Below are 22,172 nucleotides of genomic sequence, written 5' to 3'. Positions count from 1 at the left end.
CAGGTGGCCAATGCGGAGGCAGGCGATTGGCCTTCCAGGGCCACGTGACAGGACACGGCCCTTCCCGCGAAGTGGCCACGGGAGAGGTCACGTGGGTGGCGCCGCATAGCGCCGGCCCAGTCACGCCGCAGCGAGGTGAGGGGTCACGTCGGCGGGGTGGGGCGGAGCGGAGCGGAGCGGAGCGCGGCGGACGGGCGGCCCGAGGCCCATGTGGAGGGGGAGCTGCAGGGCGAACCGCCAGCGCCGAGGAGGAGGCCGGAGCCGCATCGTCGGGCCCCGCACGCACTGAGCGCGGATCCCGGCCCCGCCAGGCCGCACCATGAAGGGGTGAGTGCGGCCCCGAGCTCCAGCCCGGCCCTGAGCCGGGTGGGGCCTGGCGCGGCCCGGCCTCGCTGTGACCGGGGCCTCCCCGTGCCCTGGCTCCGTGTCGCTGCCGAGCTCCCGCCCGGCATCCCCGGCTGGCGGCGGCTCGCCCTGCCTCTGCCCTGGCCAGCAGGGGAGCCCCAGGCGCCGCGGGATCGGTAGGGGAAGCCGCTGGGTCCTACCCGGCCCCGGAGTCTGCGCGGGCTGCCGGGACTGGAGGTGTGATCCTCCCGGGGCGGGGGCCCGCCCTGCTCCCGGGCCGCCGCCGCTCTCCGGCCAAGCTGCGCAAACACCGAGACGTTAACCGCTCTCCAGCCGCCCCACGCGCCTTGTCCGCCCCTCGCCGTGCCCCGCCACTTCCTGGCCAAGTCCCGCTTGGAGCCCTCCATTCAGCCGGGCAGCCCCCTGCCCGTCTCCCGGCTGTCTGTGCCCGGCCCCCGGGCCGTGCTGCTGGAGCGGGCTCTTGGATTGTTGGTTGTCGTGTGGATACCTTGTGTGTGGAACGGGCTAGAGAAAACTCAGCTATTGAGTTGCAGTCGGTGCTCAGCGTTAAAGTAATACCCATTAATGGTCTGTCTGGTAAACACTGATGTTTATCTACAAGAATCTCACAGCACGTTGCCCTTCGAAAGTACCCCACCTGCACGACAAAAGCGGCTCTCCTATTCCTTGTCTCACCTTACCTGCTGCACTACAGAAATACTGGGTGGAAGAGCTGGTTCGTTCCATTCTGCTGTTGGGAAATGCAGATTATCATTTTGTGCAGAGTTCTTTTCTGTGAAGTTATCTTGCCAAATTGATATAAAAACGAATTAGTTCTAGCATACAATCTTCTTGGCCTCCCTTCACAATAATGATATAACCAGTGTCATCAAATTGGTAGCCGGAAGTCACTCAGCAAAGTGCTGGATTGAACAGCATTGGAAATAATGTTTTATCTTAAAATGTTGCCTGCCCCAGGCCAGGTAGAATTTTGTCTGACTGCTTTATAGGGAGGATTGAAAGGATGGTGTAATTTCCATGAGTATTTGCTTTGATGTAGCCTTTAAATTCTGTTGACACCTCTTTGAGGTTGCAGGACATGGATGGATGAGAAAGAGCTATGTTTTGTAGCTAACAATGATTTCTGCAGTGTAATCTGTTTAGGGTCTCCCTGCCTTTCTGGTTGTCTTGTGAAAATGTAGCATAGGGATTTCAAATGTGGTAAATGACACACTAATTCCACTGCTAAACAGAGGCAACATGGTCTAGTGCTTTGAACACAGGACTGGAAGTCATGAGACCAAGGTTCTGTTCCCAGCTCTGATGACCTATTTATGGCTAGTATCTCAATTTCCCTTTCTATGAAATAAGGGCGTTCCTAAGCTGTCTTCCAGAAGTGGTGTTGCAAATAATTACTGTTTGAAAAGTGTTTTATAAGTGTCTGATATTATTATTATTCCAGTTTAGCAGCTTAAGACAGGGTGAATGATAGCTGAAGTTCTTAGGTTTTTAAACCCCTTTCTATTTGTTATTAACTTGTTAGCAGTTGGGATGAGGTCACAAACCAAGACTGCTTGATGATAAAAAAACTTGGTTATCTCTCATTTTCGTGACTAGTTTCAAGCACCTTAAATGGTTTTCGGGGACTGAGTCAGTGAAGCTGAGAGATGAAAAAACAGGCTCCAAAACCTAGACGTCGGGTAACAATGTGGAATGGTTCCATAGAAATGCATAGGAATAAAAGATTGCCCAACAGGAGTGATGGATTCCTTTCTTTTTTCCCACTCCCTTGGAGCTAGTCAGAGTTTCCTTATTTGGTGTAGGGAAGGGCAATAGAATTGATCAGCAAAGGTGAGCCAGCAGTTGGCATAGTTATTAAGTTAGGTCAGCTCCTCTGTTGCTGGAGCTAGAATTTTGTCTTTTTCTTCTCTTTCTAATCCATCTCACAGATTTCTACAGCTTGGCTCTCCTCTGACTCCATTTTGATTGTGAATCAGGCAGAGGAGCTATTTGGGCCTGGATACGCTACTTGTATGTCTATGCATGTCAGGGCAGACCAGACTGGGGTCTCTTGGCAGGATATAGTTATATATCCCTCTAGTGCAGCTCTGTCGTGTTCTATGTACTCTTAGCTTTCGGTGGCTTCTGAGTTTGGGGCTCCCATACAAGTACAACACCCCACTACCACCCCCTCATAACAATTTAATACCGAATTTTATGTCCCCAATCCTGCTCCATTCAGGTCAATTCTGGAAGAAGCCATTCATAGTCCTCTAATGTTCTGTGACCCTTCAGATCTAAGGAGGCAGTGGCACAGTGTATGTGGGTTATGGCTCTTCTCCCCAATCTCTCTGAATTTAGAAGAACATGCAGCAGTGAAGCTGCCTGTGAAGTTTCTTCATGTTCTATGTTGAGTCTACCATATCATTCAGTGTGGCCATAGAATCTGCATAGGCCCAGAACCCCCTCCGCTGAGAGCAAGGAGAAATCAATGAGAAGTTAAGGGGCCTCTGCTGGCAGCTGCTGTGGCTCCTTGGATTCCAGCGAGTGAGCCGAACCATAAGCTTCTAAACAAGCCTTCCGCTGCCAGGGCTCGCAGAAGTTCCCATGATTCTCTTCTAAGGAGATCTATGCTACTGGGGGGAGCCTCTTCCCCTTTTAAAACTCCTGTCCATTGACTTTCCAATGCTGGAAGTTCTAGCAGAATGATCCCTGTTACTGATGGATATTGCATAAGATGGCCGCCTCTGGAGAAGAGCTGTAGTTTCTTTAAAGGAGGATGTGAAATCATCTAGCTGTGAAAAACAGTTTTCTCTGATTTGTTCTGTTTTATGCGAGGTTAAACATTAGACTTTTGGAAGGGTAATTATCAGGATCTCATTTGTTTTTCTGAAGATCATGATCATATTCGCTTTTCTCTCATCTTCTACACCTTCCCTATTTTTTCATGACTTAAGCCATGTCTACACTACAAAATTACATCAACCTAACTTAACATCAGCATACAGCCATCACAGTTATTAAATTGCTTGTGTGTGTGCACGCTTGACTCCTTGTGTCAGCAGTGCACATTCTCTCCGTTAGTGCTTGTATTGATTGTATTATCATGGTGGGGTGGCTCGTGAAAGCCAGTAACAGTTGATGTAAGCAACGCATCTCTGCACTAACACTGCATCAACCTAATTACATCGACCGTGACTCTATGCTGCTTTGGGAGGTGGTGTTACTAAATAGGCGTAGAGAGGCGCTTACGTCAGCAGGAGCCAAATTTAAGTGAAGACACTTCCCAGCTAGGTCAAGGCAAGGCAGCTTATGTCGAATTAATCCAGTAGTGTAGACCAGGCCTTACTCACGAAGTTTATCCAATGTAAAGGTTATCTGCAAAACTTTTTCATGTTTGTTCACTTCGCAGCTTGTGAAATTGATCATCCATGGAGATCCACTTTTGCTTCTCTTATTTTTGCCATAAACCCAGTTTTCATATTTTTTTTTTAAATTAAAAATATTGGCTTTGATTAGTTGGGGGGGCGTTAGTGAGAGGAACTTGAACTCCGCCCCCTGTTGACCTCATTGTTTGCATGCAAAGCAGTTGCGAATAGCATCCCTGTCTCTATATCACACTCTTTTCAGAGTAGCAGCCGTGTTAGTCTGTATTCGCAAAAAGAAAAGGAGTACTTGTGGCACCTTAGAGACTAACAAATTTATTAGAGCATAAGCTTTCGTGAGCTACAGCTCACTTCATCGGATGCATTTCATATATCACACTCTGTTACACTGTTTTGTTAAAGTTTTCACATTGCTGCTTCCAAGCAAGGACTGTAGAAAGGGAGGTTCTCACTGACTTGCAAGAGCTCAAGTTACAACTTGCTGATTAACATTTCTGTGGGATTTGTAATGTGTCAGAAAATAAAGTTATACCACCTGCTGAGGCAGGAGGGGTCTAGCCAAAAGGCAGACTTCAAAGAGGAATGAAAAACAGAAGAGCGGTTTCTCAGAAGCTCTATCTGTGGCCTTAAGGACTCTACTCTACAGGTTGATTCAGATGTTATGGTATTGTCCAGGGCAGTGTTTCTCAATGACCGGTTCATGGACCAGCGCCGGTCCCTAAAATCTCCTTGACACAGTTCAGGAAGGTAGAAAACTGGTCCCTGGAATCAAAAAGGTTGAGAAACACTGGTCCAGGGGACCCAACTGAAATCAGGACCCTACTATGCTAGATGCTACACATATGCATAGTAATCAACGGTCTTTTCCATCTCCTGTTCCCCCAAAAAGCTTTGAAACTGGGAAGCCTTGCAGATGAGCTCTTCCATAGGCCGCTGGCTCTATATGGACTTATAGAGATGAGACTACAGTTGGGAACATTGAATATAGGTCAGAGAAGTGGTGGTAATATGCATGAAACCCCTGAAGAGCACATGATGAATAGCTATGGCTAGGCTTAGACCTCAGATGAGTAGGTATTGAGGAAACATGTAAAGCCCTAATGTCGGAGGATATCAAACTACCGATCAAGTTTGTGAAGCCTTGTGCTCACGTTGGACTCCTTGCTGCGCCTGGACAGGTAGACTGCCACAATAATACAGGAATGTCCTCGTTCTTCAGCTGGCTAGGAAAGTGAGTCCTGAACTGAGGACCTAGATCTGGTAATCTACGCTTTCATCTACCATGGGTAGAATGTGACCATCACACAACAGCTACATTTGATACAGCACACTGCAGGCTGCATCAGAAGCAACATGAGAAACACACATTTACTTAGCCCTGGCAAGCCAGGGGACAAATTTAAGCCCAATATGGGGAGGTGGGTAGGGAGGCAGCAGGAGCAATGGGATGGATGGGCCGCTGGGGCTGGCACCTGCTGCCAAGCAGCCAGGGCCCCACAGTTGGAGGAGGTAGCAAGGGGCCATGGATGGTGGGGGATTGAGCCTGTGGTTGGCTCCTGAATCCCTGGGTCCCATGGCCAGAGCCCGAACCCCCACTATCCCTAGGAAGGTGGGGAAACTCGCACTAACTGCCTGCTCCAGCATTTTTGGCTCCAGAGGTGGGCACAGCCCAACTCCTGTTGGCAGCCCTGCGGGAGGGGCTGCTGCTTTGCACCCCCCCAATTATCTCACAGTTGGCTGCATTTGAAAAATGCTGGGGGGAAGCAGAGTAGGTGTGCAGCCCACCTACCCAGATCTTCAAGGGATAGTTGAAAACAAACTGACATGTCTCTGAACCCTGAGTAACCTGTGTGCCTAGCAAGAAAGCTAATCTGTTTAAGAAAACTAGAGGCTCTTCTGGCTTTGGAGGAGATGCTAAACAAAGCTATACTTTGCAGATCATTCATAGCTCTGTTTCAGTTTTATTTTATGGGAGTGCATTATCCTGTCTTGACTTCTGTTTTAACTTGCAAGCCAAAACAGAAGCAGTAAAGTTAGCTTGCTGCATACTGGGCAGCAAATCCTCTCCTAAGTCCTCAATTTGTTGTGTTAATTTTTTTCTCCCCCAGCTCACTTTGACTGTTCCTTGATACCTCTAGTAAAATTTGTGAGTTGGAGATTCTGTTCTGCTAAATTTAGAACACCAGCTGCTTTAGATAAATCTGAGCTCTGCTATCGGTTACACAGAGATCTGTTTGTCAGGTACATCCCTTTAGGAAGGGACTTGCATTACTTAGGCTATGTCTACACTACCACGGTAAGTTGACCTAGGCTACACAACTCCAGCTACGTAAATAACGCAGCTGAAGTCCATGTTCTTTAAGTTGAGTTACCACGGGGTCTGCATCGCGGGAGGGGAGGTCGATGGGAGAAACTCTTCCGCTGACTTACCTTACTCTTCTTGTTGGGGGTAGAGTACAGGGGTTGACTGGGAAGCGATCTGCTGTCAATTTGGCGGTTCTTCATTAGACCCGCTAAATCAACCGCCGGTGGATCGATCTCAGAGCATCGATCCTGGTTGTAGTGTAGACATAGCCTTATGGTTGAATGGGGCTGAGATTCTTGTAACGTTTAAAAAAAAACTTGGAATTTCCCTTTCCCCTCTTTATAGTGGGTTCTAACTGGTTTTGAAAGCTCTGAATATTGATTGTCACTGAAACTTTTCATCATGATCCATGTTTCTGGGAAATAATTTGAATTCCTTTTGAACTCTAAACTGGTATAGCATTGCTTCCTTTGAGTACGCCATCAAGGGGACACGTTCAGCCCTGGTGTAAGCAGATGCAGCTGCCAGTGAAGTGAGGTGGGACTTGTCAGTTCCACCAGGGCCAAATAGGTTATTTAACTATGAACTTCAAATCTATAGTTTGCACAGTAACACCAACTCTGCGCTCCCCTATGTATGGTTTTCAACCCATACCACAATGAGTTGTAATTAGATCTCAGGGGGAAGCAGGCTTGTGTTTGGCAAGCACTTGAAAGATTGTAGGGCAGTGATCATGAGAGTGGATGTGTGAATGCCAGTGTTCTGGGCAGGCTTCCAGTTTCAGTAGCAATAAGCACCTCACTAAATTCCCACTTCCATTTCAATTTGATGTAGAATCATTTTCATTAATACCTTGGGCACAGAATAGTTTTTATCAAATAACAAAAGAATACACGTTCATTACTAACATTTTTTTCAAACACTATACTTGTGTTGTCACTGATGCAAATGAAGAGAAAAGCATGGCCAAATATATATGCTTTGTCCAAGATACGTTTGGTCTAGGGAAACTTTACAAGTCCTTAGATTTGAAGACGGAAAACTGTCTGTACAGAGTGACTCTTGCAGATAGTGAGCTTCAGCATGTATGTGCTGAATGGTCCCTGTTTTCCATGTACTTATGCTGTCCTATCTATCCCTAGACAAAATGAATCTATTTTTCTTTGTCCACAGCTCTTCAGAGCTAAGGCACTCCATGTGATTCTCAGATCTTTAAGGCCTGTTGTGGACATTGTCCACACAGGTGCTCCAAAGAGCAGTGTTGGGTCAGGTTGAGCTTTGAAGTCCTGTGCAAACTGGAGGAGCATTTGGAGAGGGAGGCCTGTGTGGTGAGGAATGGAGGGCCAAGCTCTCCTTCAGTTCATGAAGATTTTTGGAGTGTAATGTATGTGATGACAATCATGTAGTGATAAATACTGAAAATATGCTTTCAACAAAAGATTCCTCTGAGGCATTGTATCTGGTCCTCTCTCTTCCTGCTGGTTTCAGAATAGCAGCTGTTGGTCTGTATTTGCAAAAAGAAAAGGAGTACTTGTGGCACCTTAGAGACTAACAAATTTATTTGAGCATAAGCTTTTGTGAGCTACAGCTCACTTCATCGGATCCGACAGCTTATGCTCAAATAAATTTGTTAGTCTCTAGAGCAAAAAAGAGGGTTTATTTTTTTTTTTCATTATGCTAGTTCTTGCTAAAGCTGTTGAAGCATTCTTTTAAGTCCTCCTCCATAGCTTGGAGAGAAATTGGCAGGGATGGTGTATAGAGTTGATATCCCCACTCATTGCTCTCCTGGATGCATCATGTTCCTACCAGGAGTCTGTATTCTGGATTTATGAAAGGGCATGTTATTTCTCCTCAGTATTGTTCATCATAATGGTATTTCAAAAGTTGTAGATTACAGTCCCAGTTCTACTCCTGTCATATTTAACAGCAACAGTGACTTTGATGACTGTAATCTGTGACCTTTTCCCCGCAAGCAGTAGTTCACCAGCATATTAAAACAGATCTAGCTCAAGTGCTCGTGGCAATATTTTGTGCAGCCTCCAGGACTCTCTGGGAAGGAAGTTTAGGGAGGACCTGCCTTTCATAGGTAATTAGACTTCTCTTAGGTTTATCCCCTGATTTTGTTGAAAATCAGCACAAATTCAGGACTATCTTGTTAGTAGTTGGACTTGGCTAAGGAGCTTATTCTGTACATCGAACAGATGGAGAGAGGCAAGCATGAGGCTGGCACAGAGGCAATCTTAGTGAATCTGTGGTAAAAATTTAAGGGGAAGGTTTGGAAACTAGTGCCACTTGGCTCACAGGAAGATTCTGACATTTTCTTATCATGTTCTCTTTTTGCTTTCTTTCTCCAATGCTGCCACAACCCCACACACACAGTATTTTGTGGAGAGCCAGCCCTGTGTAACCATTTCAAGACCTTTAGCATCTTCTGAATTTATGGTACTGATTGGGACTTTTTCTTGGTATTAAAGCAGCTGCCCGCAAAAGAGGGAGTAGGAGCTGTGTGTGCGTGTTGACCCCACACCAATGATTCAGGTAGCTATTCAATTGGTTGTTCAGCTAACTAGCCCTCTATGTATAAATAAAATACCTGGTTTTAAATATTTGATATACTTATAAATTGTGGGTTTGTAGACGTGTTAAGCATGTTTTGATTTGTTCCAGTAGCCGGATCGAGCTGGGAGATGTGACACCACACAACATTAAGCAGCTGAAGAGGTTAAATCAGGTCATTTTTCCTGTCAGCTACAATGACAAGTTCTACAAGGATGTGCTGGAGGTTGGCGAACTAGCTAAATTAGGTACAGTTTTTGTCCGTAGTTTGGGGGTGGGTGGAAGTATTACCCTCCTCTGTTCTTGGTATTTGTGACACTAGCTCCTCCTGTTAAGCAGTGAAAATATGCTTAGCTCTGTATGAGGCACAGTCCCTACCCTAAAGAACTTGCAGTCTAAATAGGGTCTTTCTTTATTGGGAGTAGATGTTCTGTCCATTACCAGGGAAAGCACAGGAAGATGTATGTGGAATCTTACCCCTTTTTCCCACGTGGTTCATTGGCTGGACTTCTGATTAATCAAATCCTATGACATGGGCACCACAGGGCAAACATCACCCAGAAAATGTCAGTCAAGATTTAACATTTACCTGAACGTTTCTTGGAGCAGTGTGGAAGAAGTTAATTGGATATATCTCCATATAACTTATTTGACTAAAAGTTTTATTGTATTTTTGGGAAGAATATAATTATCCATGTTCCCCAGAAAAAGGGGAAAAGTGGCTATGGGGAAAGAGAAGTGTGAAGGAAGACAAATGAAGGATAGGATATTTATAAGACTTGAGATTTCTAAATGACCAAAACTTGCCTGTTTCCCTCCCTGGCAGCATATTTCAATGATATTGCAGTGGGTGCAGTGTGCTGTAGAGTGGATCATTCTCAGAACCAGAAGAGACTTTACATCATGACACTTGGATGCCTGGCACCCTACCGAAGGCTAGGAATAGGTAAGGCTATCTGCATCTTCCAAAAAAAAAAAAAAGTCCTGGGCAGCCTTCTGAATGATTTTCCAAAGCTTTCAGTTCTTTCGATACGCAGAACTTAATGCTTTATTAGAAGATGATTCCTGTCTTAGGAAGGGAGCTGTGGGAAAGAAGAACTTGTTTTATAGTGAACTCTGCTTTCCCTGTCCTGTGGAAGTGAGTCTGCTTTCTAACTCAAGATTTCAAAGGGCTCTTTGTATATCAAGCCTAAGACTCTCCCTGTGATGTAGGTATTCTATTTTACAGATAAAAAATACTGAAGCAAAGAGAGGTGAAATGATATGCCTTAGGGTCTCACAGCCAGTCAGTGGCACATGTAGAAATATATAACCCAGGTCTCCTGCTCTTCCCGTTGGACAATGCTCCATCCAGTCACCATGCATTTCAGCTTTTTCTCCCAGATCTATGGGCTTCTCACATTAATCCAGGCCTTTTATTTCCATTAAAATGTTTCATTGGGACAAACTGAAGCCAAAAACGGAGCTTTATTCATTTAAATTATTTGTTACCTGCTTGTCAGGTAATGTTGTTAATACTTCCAGTGCTATTACTTACTTTTAATCGCATTCTTTGCTCACTTTGAGGCCCTGGAAGTTTTCTTTTGAAGAAGGTTCTCCAATCAAATCATTGGTACCATGTAGAGTTGCTTATGAGCATTGCTAGGCTGTAAGCTTTTTCTGTTTAACTTTAAAAGCATTAAGGCATTTTCTTAAAAGAAATGATAAAGAATTAGACTTTGTGAATGGTCAAAGGAGGGAAGATAGACCTATTAACCTTAAATTGAATTTGCTTAAACTCTCTGTATCTGTTCACCTATGGGAAAAATACATCACAAGGTGTTGGGAGGCTTAATTCATAAATATGTAAGATGATTTGAAATCTTTCATGAAAGGTGTTACAGAGGAGCAAACTATTATGTTCAATAATCTTTTCTGTTCTAAGTATGTTTCCTGGTCTTCTGACGTGAGGTTTGTCCTATTTTTAATATCTTCTTTTGCAGGGGGGAGTCCTTGTGATAGATGTTTTTAAGCCTCCCTGAGGCCTTTGGATTTAGGCAACTTAATTTTAAGTTACTGTTTAAAATATCCAGTGTATAAATTTTAATCTTCATAGCAGCCTCAAATAACACTTAAAACATGAACTGCAGTATAGTAAACTAATTTCAGAGTACAATAGCAATGCTCTCAGCACTTGCTCTAGGAATATGTCATATGAACTCACTAAGAGCAGTATATCCCTGCTTAGGGAATTAAACTGTTACAGAGCTGATTGCAAACATTAAACTGAGTTTGTTGCACATTTGTGGGGAGATTAAGTCTCTCTTTATTCCTTGGCAGGAACTAAAATGTTGAATCACGTCTTAAACATCTGTGAGAAAGATGGCACTTTTGACAACATCTATTTGTAAGTAAATGACATTCTTGTTCTCCTGGGCTTCGGACAGGCTCCGTAGGGGAGTGAGGAGGGTGCAATATCATTTCGGTTTCAATTGCTGTGGGATGATGGATCAAATGTGGTCCCATCTTACAAATACTGCCCAGCCAGTCAGCACTCAAGTTCTAGGTTTGTTCCAGGCACTACCCAGTAGCAGACACTTCCCTAGTTTTGGAAGGTTTCCTTCAAAAGTAGTGCTGAATTTTTAAAGTAGAAATGTTGGTTAATCACAGTTAACTCATAAAATTAACTCAAAAAAATTAATCGCAGTTAAAAAAATTAGTCACTATTAATTGCAGAGTTAAACAATATAATACCAATTTAAATGTATTAAACATTTTTGGACGTTTTTCTGCATTTTCAAATATATCAATTTAAATTACAACACAGAATACGAAGTGTACACTGCTCACTTTATATTTTTTATTACAGATATTTTCACTGTAAAAATGATAAAAGAAACAGTATTTTTCAATTCAGTGCATACAAGTACTGTAATACAATCTCTTTATCATGAAAGTGCAACTTACAAATGTAGGGTTTTTTTGTTATATAACTGCACTCAAAAACAAAACAATGTAAAACTTTAGAGCCTACAAATCCACTCAGTCCTTCTTCTTGTTCAGCCAATTGTTCAGACAAACAAGTTTGTTTATGGTTACGGGAGATAATGCTGCCCACTTCTTAATGACAGTGTCACCTGAAAATGAGAACAGGCATTTGCATGGCACTGTTGTAGCTGGCGTCACAAGATATTTATGTGCCAGATGTGCTAAAGATTCATATATCCCTTGATACTTCAACCGCCATTCCAGAGGACATGCTTCCATGCTGATGATGCTTGTTTTAAAAAAAAAAAAAAAAAAAAAAAAAAAAAGCGTTAATTAAATTTGTGACTGAACTCCTGGGAGGAGAATTGTATGTCTCCTGGTTTACCTGCATTCTGCTATGTATTTCATGTTATAGCAGTCTCGGATGATGACCCAGCACATGTTGTTCATTTTAAGAACACTTTCACTGCAAATCTGACAAAATGGAAAGAAGATACTAATGTGAAATTTCCAAAGATAGCTACAACACTTGACCCAAGATTTAAGAATCTGAAGTGCTTTCCAAAATCTGAGAGGAATGAAGTGTGGAGCACGCTTTCAGAAGTCTTAAAAGAGCAACACTCTGATGCGGAAATTACAGAACCCAAACAACCAAAAAAGAAAATAACCTTCTGCTGGTGGCCTCTGACTCAGATGATGAAAATGAACATGGGTTGCTCTGCACTGCTTTGGATCATTACTGAGCAGAATCCGTCATCAGCATGGACGCATGTCCTCTGGAATGGTGGTTGAAGTATTAAGGGACATTTTAATAATCATTTTTGAATGCTTGTTTTTTTGTACATTCTACATTTGTGAGTTCAACTTTCATGATAAAGAGATTGCACTACAGTACTTGTATTAGGTGAATAGAAAAATACTATTTGTTTTTTACAGTGCAAATATATGTAATCAAAATAAATATAAAGTGAGCACTGTACACTTTGTATTCGAAATGTAGAAAATATCCACAAATATTTAAATAAATGATATTCTGTTATTGTTTAACAGTGCGATTAATCATCCGATTAATTTTTTTAATCGCTTGACAGCCCTATTTTAAAGCACTGTAACTACATGCTAATGGCCAAACAGCAAGATCAATTAAACAATGGGCAGCATTTAAAAATAAACAAACATTTACCACACTGATATCTTCTCTCCTTAGAGTAGGGAATACTACAAATCCTATATTAAATTAAACTGTCATAGGTGGCAAGTGTCTATAATGATACCAAGTCCACACATGTACATTAAAACATCAGATCACTAGAAAATGTGCTTTTAATCCTACTTCAGAGCATTTGACGGAATCTTGAGCCTCCACCAGGATTGCTGAGGACCCTAGTGTGTGGAATGTTTAACAAGCTAGTATCTTCTGATGGATTGGTCAGTCCCCACACCCAGCCCTGCATTAGCAGGAAGCTGGAGCAAAGACCCTAATGGGAGAATTCTCAAAAGTTTACTGTGCTGACTCTGGCTAGTAGTGACTGATAGGAAAAGCCTTGCAGAGGAGCTTGTTTCTAAACTTAACTAAAATGCTTCCTGCTCTCTCGCCTCAGAGGTAGTGGCTTATCAGGCCCAACATTAAACATTTGTTAATGAATACTAGTTTTCCGTCTGTCTCCAAGTTAAGAAGCTACAGTAATGTGTACATTGGAAAACTAATTGATCTGAAATATCTGCTGCTGTTGCCAAAAAAAAAAAGGGGGGGGGGGAGTGGGGCACCCTACATAATCTTTCTCTCTACCTACCAAAGTACTGTTCTAGGATGGGAGATGAATAGCTGGCAAAGATGGGCACACCAAATACCTGTTAAGGGTGGCTATATTCTTGGTTTTGCTGGCATTTGGGCCATCACCTTCAAATTTAGGCCCCTAACTTTAGGCAACTAATTTCAAAAACATGGCCTTATGTCGTAAGTGAGAAATGTCCTCTTAGATGTTGACCATTGCCGGAGCCGAGACTGGACTCCGTTTTTGTTCCATTGGTTCCACATCGTGTCATTTAACGCCTTGATATGTGAAAGCAGTGATTCCCAAACTTTTTACTAAGACAACCCACCAAATGCATTTTTTCTGTCTTTGCGACCCACTATTACATAGATGCACCCTTCACCCTGACACAGCAACCCTAATCCCAGCCCAGTTGCAGAAGGGAGGCCCTGGGGTGGGGCGGGGAAGTGCTGGAGAACAAACTCACTCCATTGTGGTGCTCCTGTCCCACTGAGCTTTGCTCCAGGCATTGTGACCTGATGCATGGGTTCACAGATCCTGGAGCTGGGGGTTGGCCTAGCCCCTCAGGATAGGAGCCACTGCTCGCGAGGTGAGTTCAGGTCTGGCTCACTGTCCAAACCTCCAGACCTCCCCTCTGCCCCAGGATGAGAGCAGTGTGTGTTTGCATAGGCCAGGGCCCCGTGATGGGTTAATCTGGTCCTGGATGTGGCAATGCATCTGAAATCTTGCTACCATCCCATTGGTGGGTCTAGGACCCACCATTTGGGAAATGCTGTGCTAAAGCATCTAGATCACAAGCATCTGGAGTGTCTGTTCAATTCTGAAAATATTTATTTAACAGATACTACTGAGCCAGCAGGAGTTGAAACACAAATCTTTTTTTATAAAACCCATGACAGAAATTAAGTCCCCTAGCAGTTTAGAATAGAAAATTAAAGGCTGTTCAGGGGGATTATCTACCACCTCCCCAAGAGTTTGTTCTCCCAAGCTTTGTAAAACTCTAAAGAAGAGGGAGAAATGTTTCCCAAACCCCACAGAATCTGTCTATGCTACAAAAACTGTTGTATTGGAGGGAAGGTGCTGTAATACAAAGCCCCAACCACATCTAAACAGTCCGGTCTTGCCTGTGTGGTTTGAGTCAGGGCATGTGTTAATACCATCAGAGCACTCTTATGTTGTGGTAGAATTCATGACATGATTGTCATTGATAAGCCTTATTTTACTGTATTGTGTAGAGTGTGTTACTGAAGGAACTTAGAGAATCAAACTGCAGAAGTATCTCCAGTGAAACTAGGTTGTATTGTTATATTTCACAAAATATCTGCCACTTCCATTTAAAGACAGGTTGAAACTACTGAGCTGATAATGTTAATACTTAACACTTCATATTATCAAAGCACTTTATATGCTAGCTAGTTGATCCCCACAACAGTTCTCTTGAGAGGGGTTAGGTTTATTTTACAGATGGGGAAATAGAGGCAGAGGTGTGGCGATTAGCTAAAAGTCACAAAGGAAATCTGTGTTAGCACAGGATTAGATGTCAGAAGTTCCTAATTCTCAATTCTTTGCTCTTTTAGACCATGGGACCTAACTCTAGAGCATTACCCCCCTCACCTCAATCATAGGGCTAGTCTACACTGGCAATGCTAAAGCGCTGCGGCAGCGCTTTAACGTGCCTTGTGTGGTCACGATGCAGAGCTGGGAGAGAGCTCTCCCAGCGCTCTAAGAAAACCACTTCCACGAGGGGCGCGGCTCCCAGTGCTGAGGCACTGTCTATACTGGCGCTTTACAGTGCTGAAACTTGCTGCGCTCAGGGGGGTGTTTTTTCACACCCCTGAGCGAGAAAGTTGCAGCACTGTAAATTGCCAGTGTAGACAAGCCCTTATTCTCTATCCGTGGGTATACAATTCCTGGGTGTGTAGGCTACATTTTATACTACAGAAAATGCTGATGTCTTTTTCTCTGTCCTCCTATGTGCTCTAGGCATGTCCAGATCAGCAACGAGTCAGCTATCGACTTCTACAGAAAGTTTGGCTTTGAGATCATTGAAACGAAGAAAAACTATTACAAGAGGATAGAGCCAGCAGATGCTCATGTCCTCCAGAAAAACCTCAAAACCCCTTGTCTTGGCCAGAATGCAGATGTGCAAAAGACCGACAACTGAACAAAACCCCAATGAACACTTTCTTGCACTTGCTTGTCGCCAAATAAGGAAAGAGAGGCCTGTTGATTTTTTTTTTTTCCTCCCCCCTTCCCTTCATCTTTTTTTTTTTTTCTCTTGCCCTCTCTCCAACAAAATGTAATGCTTTTCCCAAGGATTATCCAATCATGTTTGGGTTTTTTAGCTCTTCTTTCTGTTCAACAGGATGGGAAGAGGTGTACAGATCTCCCTAGTTTGAGGTGTGGAGGGCTTGGGTAGGCTTTCCTGAAGTCAGTTTCCTTCGGAGAGTGATTTATCTCACGCTTTCACACCAAAAGGTAGGGCCTAAAAAAGTCTATGTATTGAAAGAAAAAGCAATATCGTGTCCTTTTTGAGTTCTATAATACCAGTTTGGTTTTTACAGCCCCTGAAATATGCGTGAACTTTGTTTTAGCAATTCTCTTTTCCCTCTTCTTCCCCAGGCCCCCCAAAATGTTTAATCTTTCCAAATATTTTTGTTTAACTTTTTCTCCATCTCTTGCCGAGAAGAGCAGGCTGGTTTACCAGCACATTTATTGTGCCTGGGCTGAAAGTTATCACCCTAGCTGGTGCTACATTCCTTGATTGACCCAAAAAAGGATTCAGAGTGAGTTTTAGTTTCTTCCTTTTCAGCTACCATCACCATTCATCCTACCCAATTCCGACCAGACTCTTGCCAGGGTAAGAGTTAAATCTGATGTCAGCAAGAAGAGCCTTGCAAAAACATGTATCCTGAAGTGAGGTGCTTGTTTTAAGAGCAAGTGAAATTTTCCAGGTCTCAGCTGTCCGTAAGGGGCAGTTCATTTTATCCAGATTACTGGAATGGGAGAAGGGACTGTAAGCATCATGTCCAGTTCAATTCTAAGGCAAGTGCTTGTATCCAAGTGTTAGTTTGGTGCTAGGACTGTCAAACCTGTGGTAACAAAGAAACCTGGGATTGGAGCAAAGGTGGAGGAACCAGGCAGTGAAACTGAGAAGGGAAACCAGAGTCCTGACCCTAATCAAATAGCTTTGCAGGGGATCTCTGAAATGGCCTGGGCTCTGCTTGGCTTGCTGAGTTTATATGATCTATGGGTATGAAGGGATTAAGAACTGCTCTTTGAACTCCTCTGAAGACTTTTCTCCCACCTGCCAGTGATGCAGTTCTCCTCTTGTGAAAGGGTGTTTCATGGAGCACCAGAGAAAGCAGCTCAGACTGGAACATCTTATGGGATTTGGAAAATAGGCTGGTTGACTGGCTTCTTCCTAGTACTGTAACATAAAAACTACAGTAAACCTTTTACTGAGCTCTGCTTTGCATCCTTTCATGCTTCATTTGCGTGAATTTCAGTGCTACCTTGTAAACGCTGTTGTCAGCAGTTACATACCAACTTGACCTAAGAGACTCCTCCAAGCATCTGGGAAATGCATTGAATTGGAACTGACCCTCCTGCCCCATCACCTAGATTGAGATTAAACTGCATTCCTTTGCCATTAGTGTTTTTTTTTTTTTTTTTAAATTCAGCTGCCTGTTGAGCCCATCTGCTTCAAAAGCCTCCAGCCATGGTGCACGTAACGGTATACATCTTGTGAGCAGGTGCTGTTGCTCTGAGGCTGACTAGGGAACCAAGGATTTTGACATTGGGGGTGTGAGACTAAGGCAAGAAAAAATGTCTCTCGCCTCATATTATGCAATCTACATCCCTGGTATCAAAAACGGGCAACCCCAAAACTATCACTATTCACCATGAGGTGCAAAGAGGTTACTGAAGTGCAGCGTTTTGAATACATTGATGATCCTGAACTGGATAACTGCTCATTGACTTCAGTTTCTGGGTTTATGCTAATTGAGTCTTGGTGGTAGAACTCCCCGTTGGCTTTCTAAAAGCCTAGCTAGAGTGGCCAGGGGAACTGTGTTCATATCACCCTGTGGTGGACTCTAGCTAGAAAAGTGCTGACAGTGTTTCCTTGGCCACAGATTACCTAGTTTTGTAAAAGTTTTATAGCATAGTTAGATCCTGCCTACACTGATTATGGAGGCAGTTTCAGCACCTTTCTAGCAAGATTAGTGTTGAAGCACAATTAGTTCCTCAGATGCCAACATGGTTTTCTTGAACAGTTGTAGACAGGACTAAAAGGTGTTAATAGGGGGAGAGAATACGCATTGGAGGATGTTCATGCAGCACAGCTATAGTTCAGACCATAGCTGTTTTTTGTGCCAAGCCAAGTGCTCTTGATTCTTCTAGAATTAAGTGGTAAGTGTTTGGGTTGGGGAGGCGAGTATAGGGGTGAGCTTTTTAGGACTTGTTGTTGTTGTTGTTGTAGGCTTCCATAAATCAGTGGTTTGTAGGCAGTTTTCCTGCAGGTTTCAAAAGCATAAACGAGTCTGGTGTCTGGACTTGCTTGGTTTGTCTCTGTCTTTTTGCTTTGGGCTGCCATCATTCTATGAATGTATCCCTCAAAAAAATTCTTAGAACTCCCATTCCACAGCAAACCAGTCTCACTAACTTCTAACTAAATATGTTATAGGAAGTGGAAGGGAGAGAAACTAGAAATCAAGGCTCCTTTTCTCAGACCGTTAGTTTGGAAAACGGTTTTTTGTACTCTTAAGCACACACATCAAAAGGTTTCATCTAAAACCTCTTCAAAAGCTGCACCCCATACATGGGAAGAAGGGCAAAAGTTCTGGCTACCAAACGGTTGTGTTAATATTAGTGTACCCAGACTGTTGGGTGTGGGAGGAGAACTTACCTCAGTGCTGTCAGTAGGAGACACTGGAATAGTGTTGAGTATTAGTTTGTCTGAAAGTAAATTTCTATTACTTCAAATGTTACTGCAGCAGGACCTCCCATTAGCTTGAAAATAACAGCATATGCACAACGATTTAAAAAGTTAGGAGTGTGTATGAAATAATCACCAGCACTTCTGTTCTGGATGAAGAGCTTGCAGGCAAAATTTAGGCTGTGTACATGCAAGTTGCTTTTAAACCTCTCTACAGTAGGTTATGTCATACGTCAGTTGAACCATGAAGATACTGTCCTCCATAAAGAGACATTCGCTACCAGAAACCATAATATAGAGGCCAGGAAAAAGAAGCACCCAGAATGATGGCCCTCATTTGGGGGGGATGGAATATTTTTTTTTTTTTGTATACACAAATGGGCTGGGTTTACATGGTGCAGTTAATAGTTAAGCCTGCCGATGCTGTTACAGCTAAAACAAATAAGTGATATTGTGTTAATTCTTGATGGTGCCCTGTGATGTCTAGTAAATTTGAACCAAAAACCCCCACTGTTACATTCTCCTCCCTTGTGCAGTGATCCAGGTTCAGCAACTATGCACAGAGTCTGTTTTGTAATGTTTGTGCTGACTTGGATGTTTTTTGGAATCTGCAACTGCCTCATACTGAATATGGCTAAGATTGCCCCATCTCTTGATTAGGACTTCGTCTGAATGTGCCCGTGCACTGTGCAGCTTACAGATGCATCCTCAATGTTGACTTTTAAATTGCAGGGGTAATCAAAGTCTTTACAAATAAGATGGTCCATTTTTAATTTAGATCATTGCCCTTGTACATCAGGAGCATGTTTTGTTTTTCTCAAACTCTTGAAAGTAAAACTTTTAAAAATACTGTTCGGAATAAACGTGCACTATTGGAGTTATGTCATCCATGATTTGTCTTGTGCATTTCTTGCAACTTAACTTTTTTTCCATCAATCCTTGGTCTGGCTGAAATCAGGTGTGGGGTTTTACTCAGGTTCTTCACAGGCCGTGCAGCTTTCCTGTCCTGATGATCTTCAACAAGTTGAGCAGCATGAACTGTGGTATGGATCTGGCAATGTGGTGATTGCTCTGTGTAAGTGACTATCAGGGAAGGGACTTTTCCAAAATCAAGGGCCACTCATTGAAATCCCCTGCCTTATGTGGGACCAAAGCAATTGTGGACACTTTAGCTGATCTACTTCTGTGGTATTGCACAAGGAGAGGGGCATCAACACAAAACATGTTAAGCTTTGTAGGCTAAAAACCACTAAAATGTCTCTGGAAAATAATTGCCAGCTGTTGCAGATCATGAAGAACAAATAGTGTGCTTCCTGTGAGAAATGCTATAAAAGCAGGCAGCTGTAGTCTATACCTGTAGAAGTAAGTGGTCTTAAGGTGCTGAAAACACTGTGAATCTGTTTTGGATCAAAGAAAAAGTTACTTTTCATCCTGTTCCCACTGCTGCAACTGCTGCCCAGCTCCACCTTGTTCATAGCGTCATTTGCTGGAGCTGGTCAGAATGTTTTGACAAAACACTTTTTGTCGAAAAATGCCAATTCAACACAACCAAAACTGTTAGTACAAAACTAATTTCCAAACTTCAAAACCTTTTCAACATTTTTCATATCCTCAAAAGATCTTGTTTCAACATTTTCTAAATGAAAAATTTCAAGTTTTGATTCAAAACTACTTTAGAAATTTATTTAAAAATTACAATTTTTTATTAAAAAAAAAGCTAAAGACAAAAATGAAAAAAATTGAAACAAAGCTTTGAAATTATCAAAATGAAAATGTTCTAATTGACCTGAACCAATCTTTTCAATTTATTGGGTTTGTAAAAACTTTTGACTTTTTTCATTCTGATGTGGGATGGGAACTTTGAGATTAAAAAATATATATATTGCAGGATGGGAAAAATGTTTCCTGCTCAGACCTACTTCTTGCCCTTTTTCACTTTCTCTTTCATTCCAATGGTTCTTTCCCACTATTACACTCTCTCCTTTGCTTCAACCCCCACAGCTACCTCAAAAAGCATATTTTTATATTATAAATATATAACTGTGCATGCAAATTGCCAAGCACAATTCAGACACTATTGCAATATCAATTATAACCTGGAGGAGTGTATAACAAGGATTTTGGCCACACTTAGTTCCCTAAGCTCCAAAAGCAGCTGGAAATCCCCCCCCAAACCTTTTCTTTTTTTTAAAGTTGCGCTATATTCTGATCTTAAACCACAGTGGAAGGGATCATCATCTAAGATGCTGCAGGAGGCAAACATGTTGCTGGACTTGGTCCATCACTGTAACCTTACCTGGGAAGTGAAATTAGACAATGATTGATTGAGATTGGTAGTATTAAGAGGTTTCTTTAGGATTGTTGGTAGTGTCCTCTCTAAAAGAGGCATGGACAATCTGTCAGTAGTAGCTCCAGGCACTGCCTAGGAAGGGGCAAAACTTACCTGTTTTGTTTTTTTCTTTTTAAAAAGCTCCATTAACTCAGATAAGGCTGTGAGAGTCTCTTTAAGCACTAAGAACGAGGAGTACTTGTGGCACTTTAGAGACTAACAAATTTATTAGTCTCTAAGGTGCCACAAGTACTCCTCGTTCTTTTTGCTGATCTAGACTAACACAGCTACCACTCTGAAAACTTTAAGCACTACAAACAAAAGAAATGACCAATTTAAAGTAATTGCAACATCTATTTCCTTAATACATCCCAGCAAGACTGACTTACAAAGTAACTTTATCCCAAAATGCTAAATATGAGGCACCAGAAGTTGCCCCAGAGTTAAGCTTTTGATACAGTTTCTGTATAAGAGCAATTTTTCATAGTACTTTAAAATGTATGTGCATAGTCAAACTGGCCTAAAAACTGCTGTGCAACCAGATGCGATCGCTTGATCAAGAGATTCCCAAGATACAAACTCCCCCATTAAAATTACCTGGTTTTAAAATTTCCAATTTAGCTTTTTTTAGTAAAGCTGGACAGTGCTATGGGCAGTACCCCCATAACTTACATCATGGGACTTGCCCAGTTCACAGCCACTTCTTATCACAAAAAAACCTGCTCCCAAAAGCAGTAGTTGAACTTATTGGTCTTAGTTTCTGGTTCTGCAGTGTGATGGGCCAGGCTGCTGTGAGCCTGGATAGAATGCACTGCTGCCAACGCTGAAGATACCAGCTGTCGCTTGACTTACTGGGGAACCTGAAGGGCACAGCTAGTGCTAAAGCTGTATCAGGAGTGGAGCTTAGAGCTCTGGTCCCACCAGCAGCAGAAGCTGGCAAATTTGTGCTCCACACTGCTGCAGCTGCTGTCATCTCAAACTCCTTAGCTGTGATATATCAGGACCAGAAAGAGGACAGGGAGACAGGGGATGGCAGCAGAGGCTGCTGTGGGGCATGTCTGCTTGCCCCGGGATTGCTCTCTTCACTTCTGCTGAGAGTCATCAGCTGAGGACTACAATCTCTCTCCCTTGCAGTATTATAGCCCACCCCCTACCAAAGTCCATCTAGCATATCTCATCCAATTTGCCTTGTAGGTGTGTCTTTGCTGCTCACTGTCACCTAAAACACAGCACAGTTGAGGGGTACGTGTCTTGCTTAGACGGGCATCAATAATTTCATAATAGAAATGAAGAGAAGGAAACAGACATCTGAAGTCTACATGATTTTGCTGTAAATGACAGACCATCCAACTAGCCTGCAATCTATGAGATGGACATAACCATGGGCTTTAGGAGAACGTGGGAGAATGTGAATTATGGTCTCGTGTCTATCTACTACTGTTTATATACCTGCACTTCATACCCCTTAGTGCTGACCAGATCCTTTTACCTAGACTTCTGCATAGATACAAAAATGTGGATCCGCATCTGCAAGAATCAACCTGTGATCTGCACTCAGTCTTTTTATCTA

At 42.9% G+C, this 22,172-nt stretch overlaps 1 protein-coding gene across 2 annotated transcripts; it reads left to right on the top strand.

Moving 5' to 3' along the window:
• Positions 1 to 51: 51 nt before the first annotated feature.
• On the top strand, positions 52 to 19,161 carry NAA50 (N-alpha-acetyltransferase 50, NatE catalytic subunit). Of its 2 annotated transcripts, none has more exons than XM_038386671.2 (5): positions 52 to 327; positions 8,704 to 8,840; positions 9,419 to 9,538; positions 10,912 to 10,978; positions 15,318 to 19,161. In XM_038386671.2, the coding sequence occupies exons 1-5, from the start codon at positions 320 to 322 to the stop codon at positions 15,496 to 15,498; spliced, it is 513 nt and encodes a 170-aa protein (XP_038242599.1). In that variant the 5' UTR covers positions 52 to 319; the 3' UTR covers positions 15,499 to 19,161. The 2 variants fall into 2 exon arrangements, with proteins under 2 accessions (XP_038242599.1, XP_038242600.1); XM_038386672.2 differs by having other exon boundaries at positions 64 to 327; positions 8,707 to 8,840.
• The last annotated feature ends 3,011 nt before the right edge of the window (positions 19,162 to 22,172 follow it).

Source organism: Dermochelys coriacea, chromosome 1, assembly GCF_009764565.3.
Source record: "Dermochelys coriacea isolate rDerCor1 chromosome 1, rDerCor1.pri.v4, whole genome shotgun sequence".
Taxonomy (NCBI): Eukaryota; Metazoa; Chordata; order Testudines; family Dermochelyidae; genus Dermochelys; species Dermochelys coriacea.
This window is presented reverse-complemented; position numbering and strand designations above follow the sequence as displayed.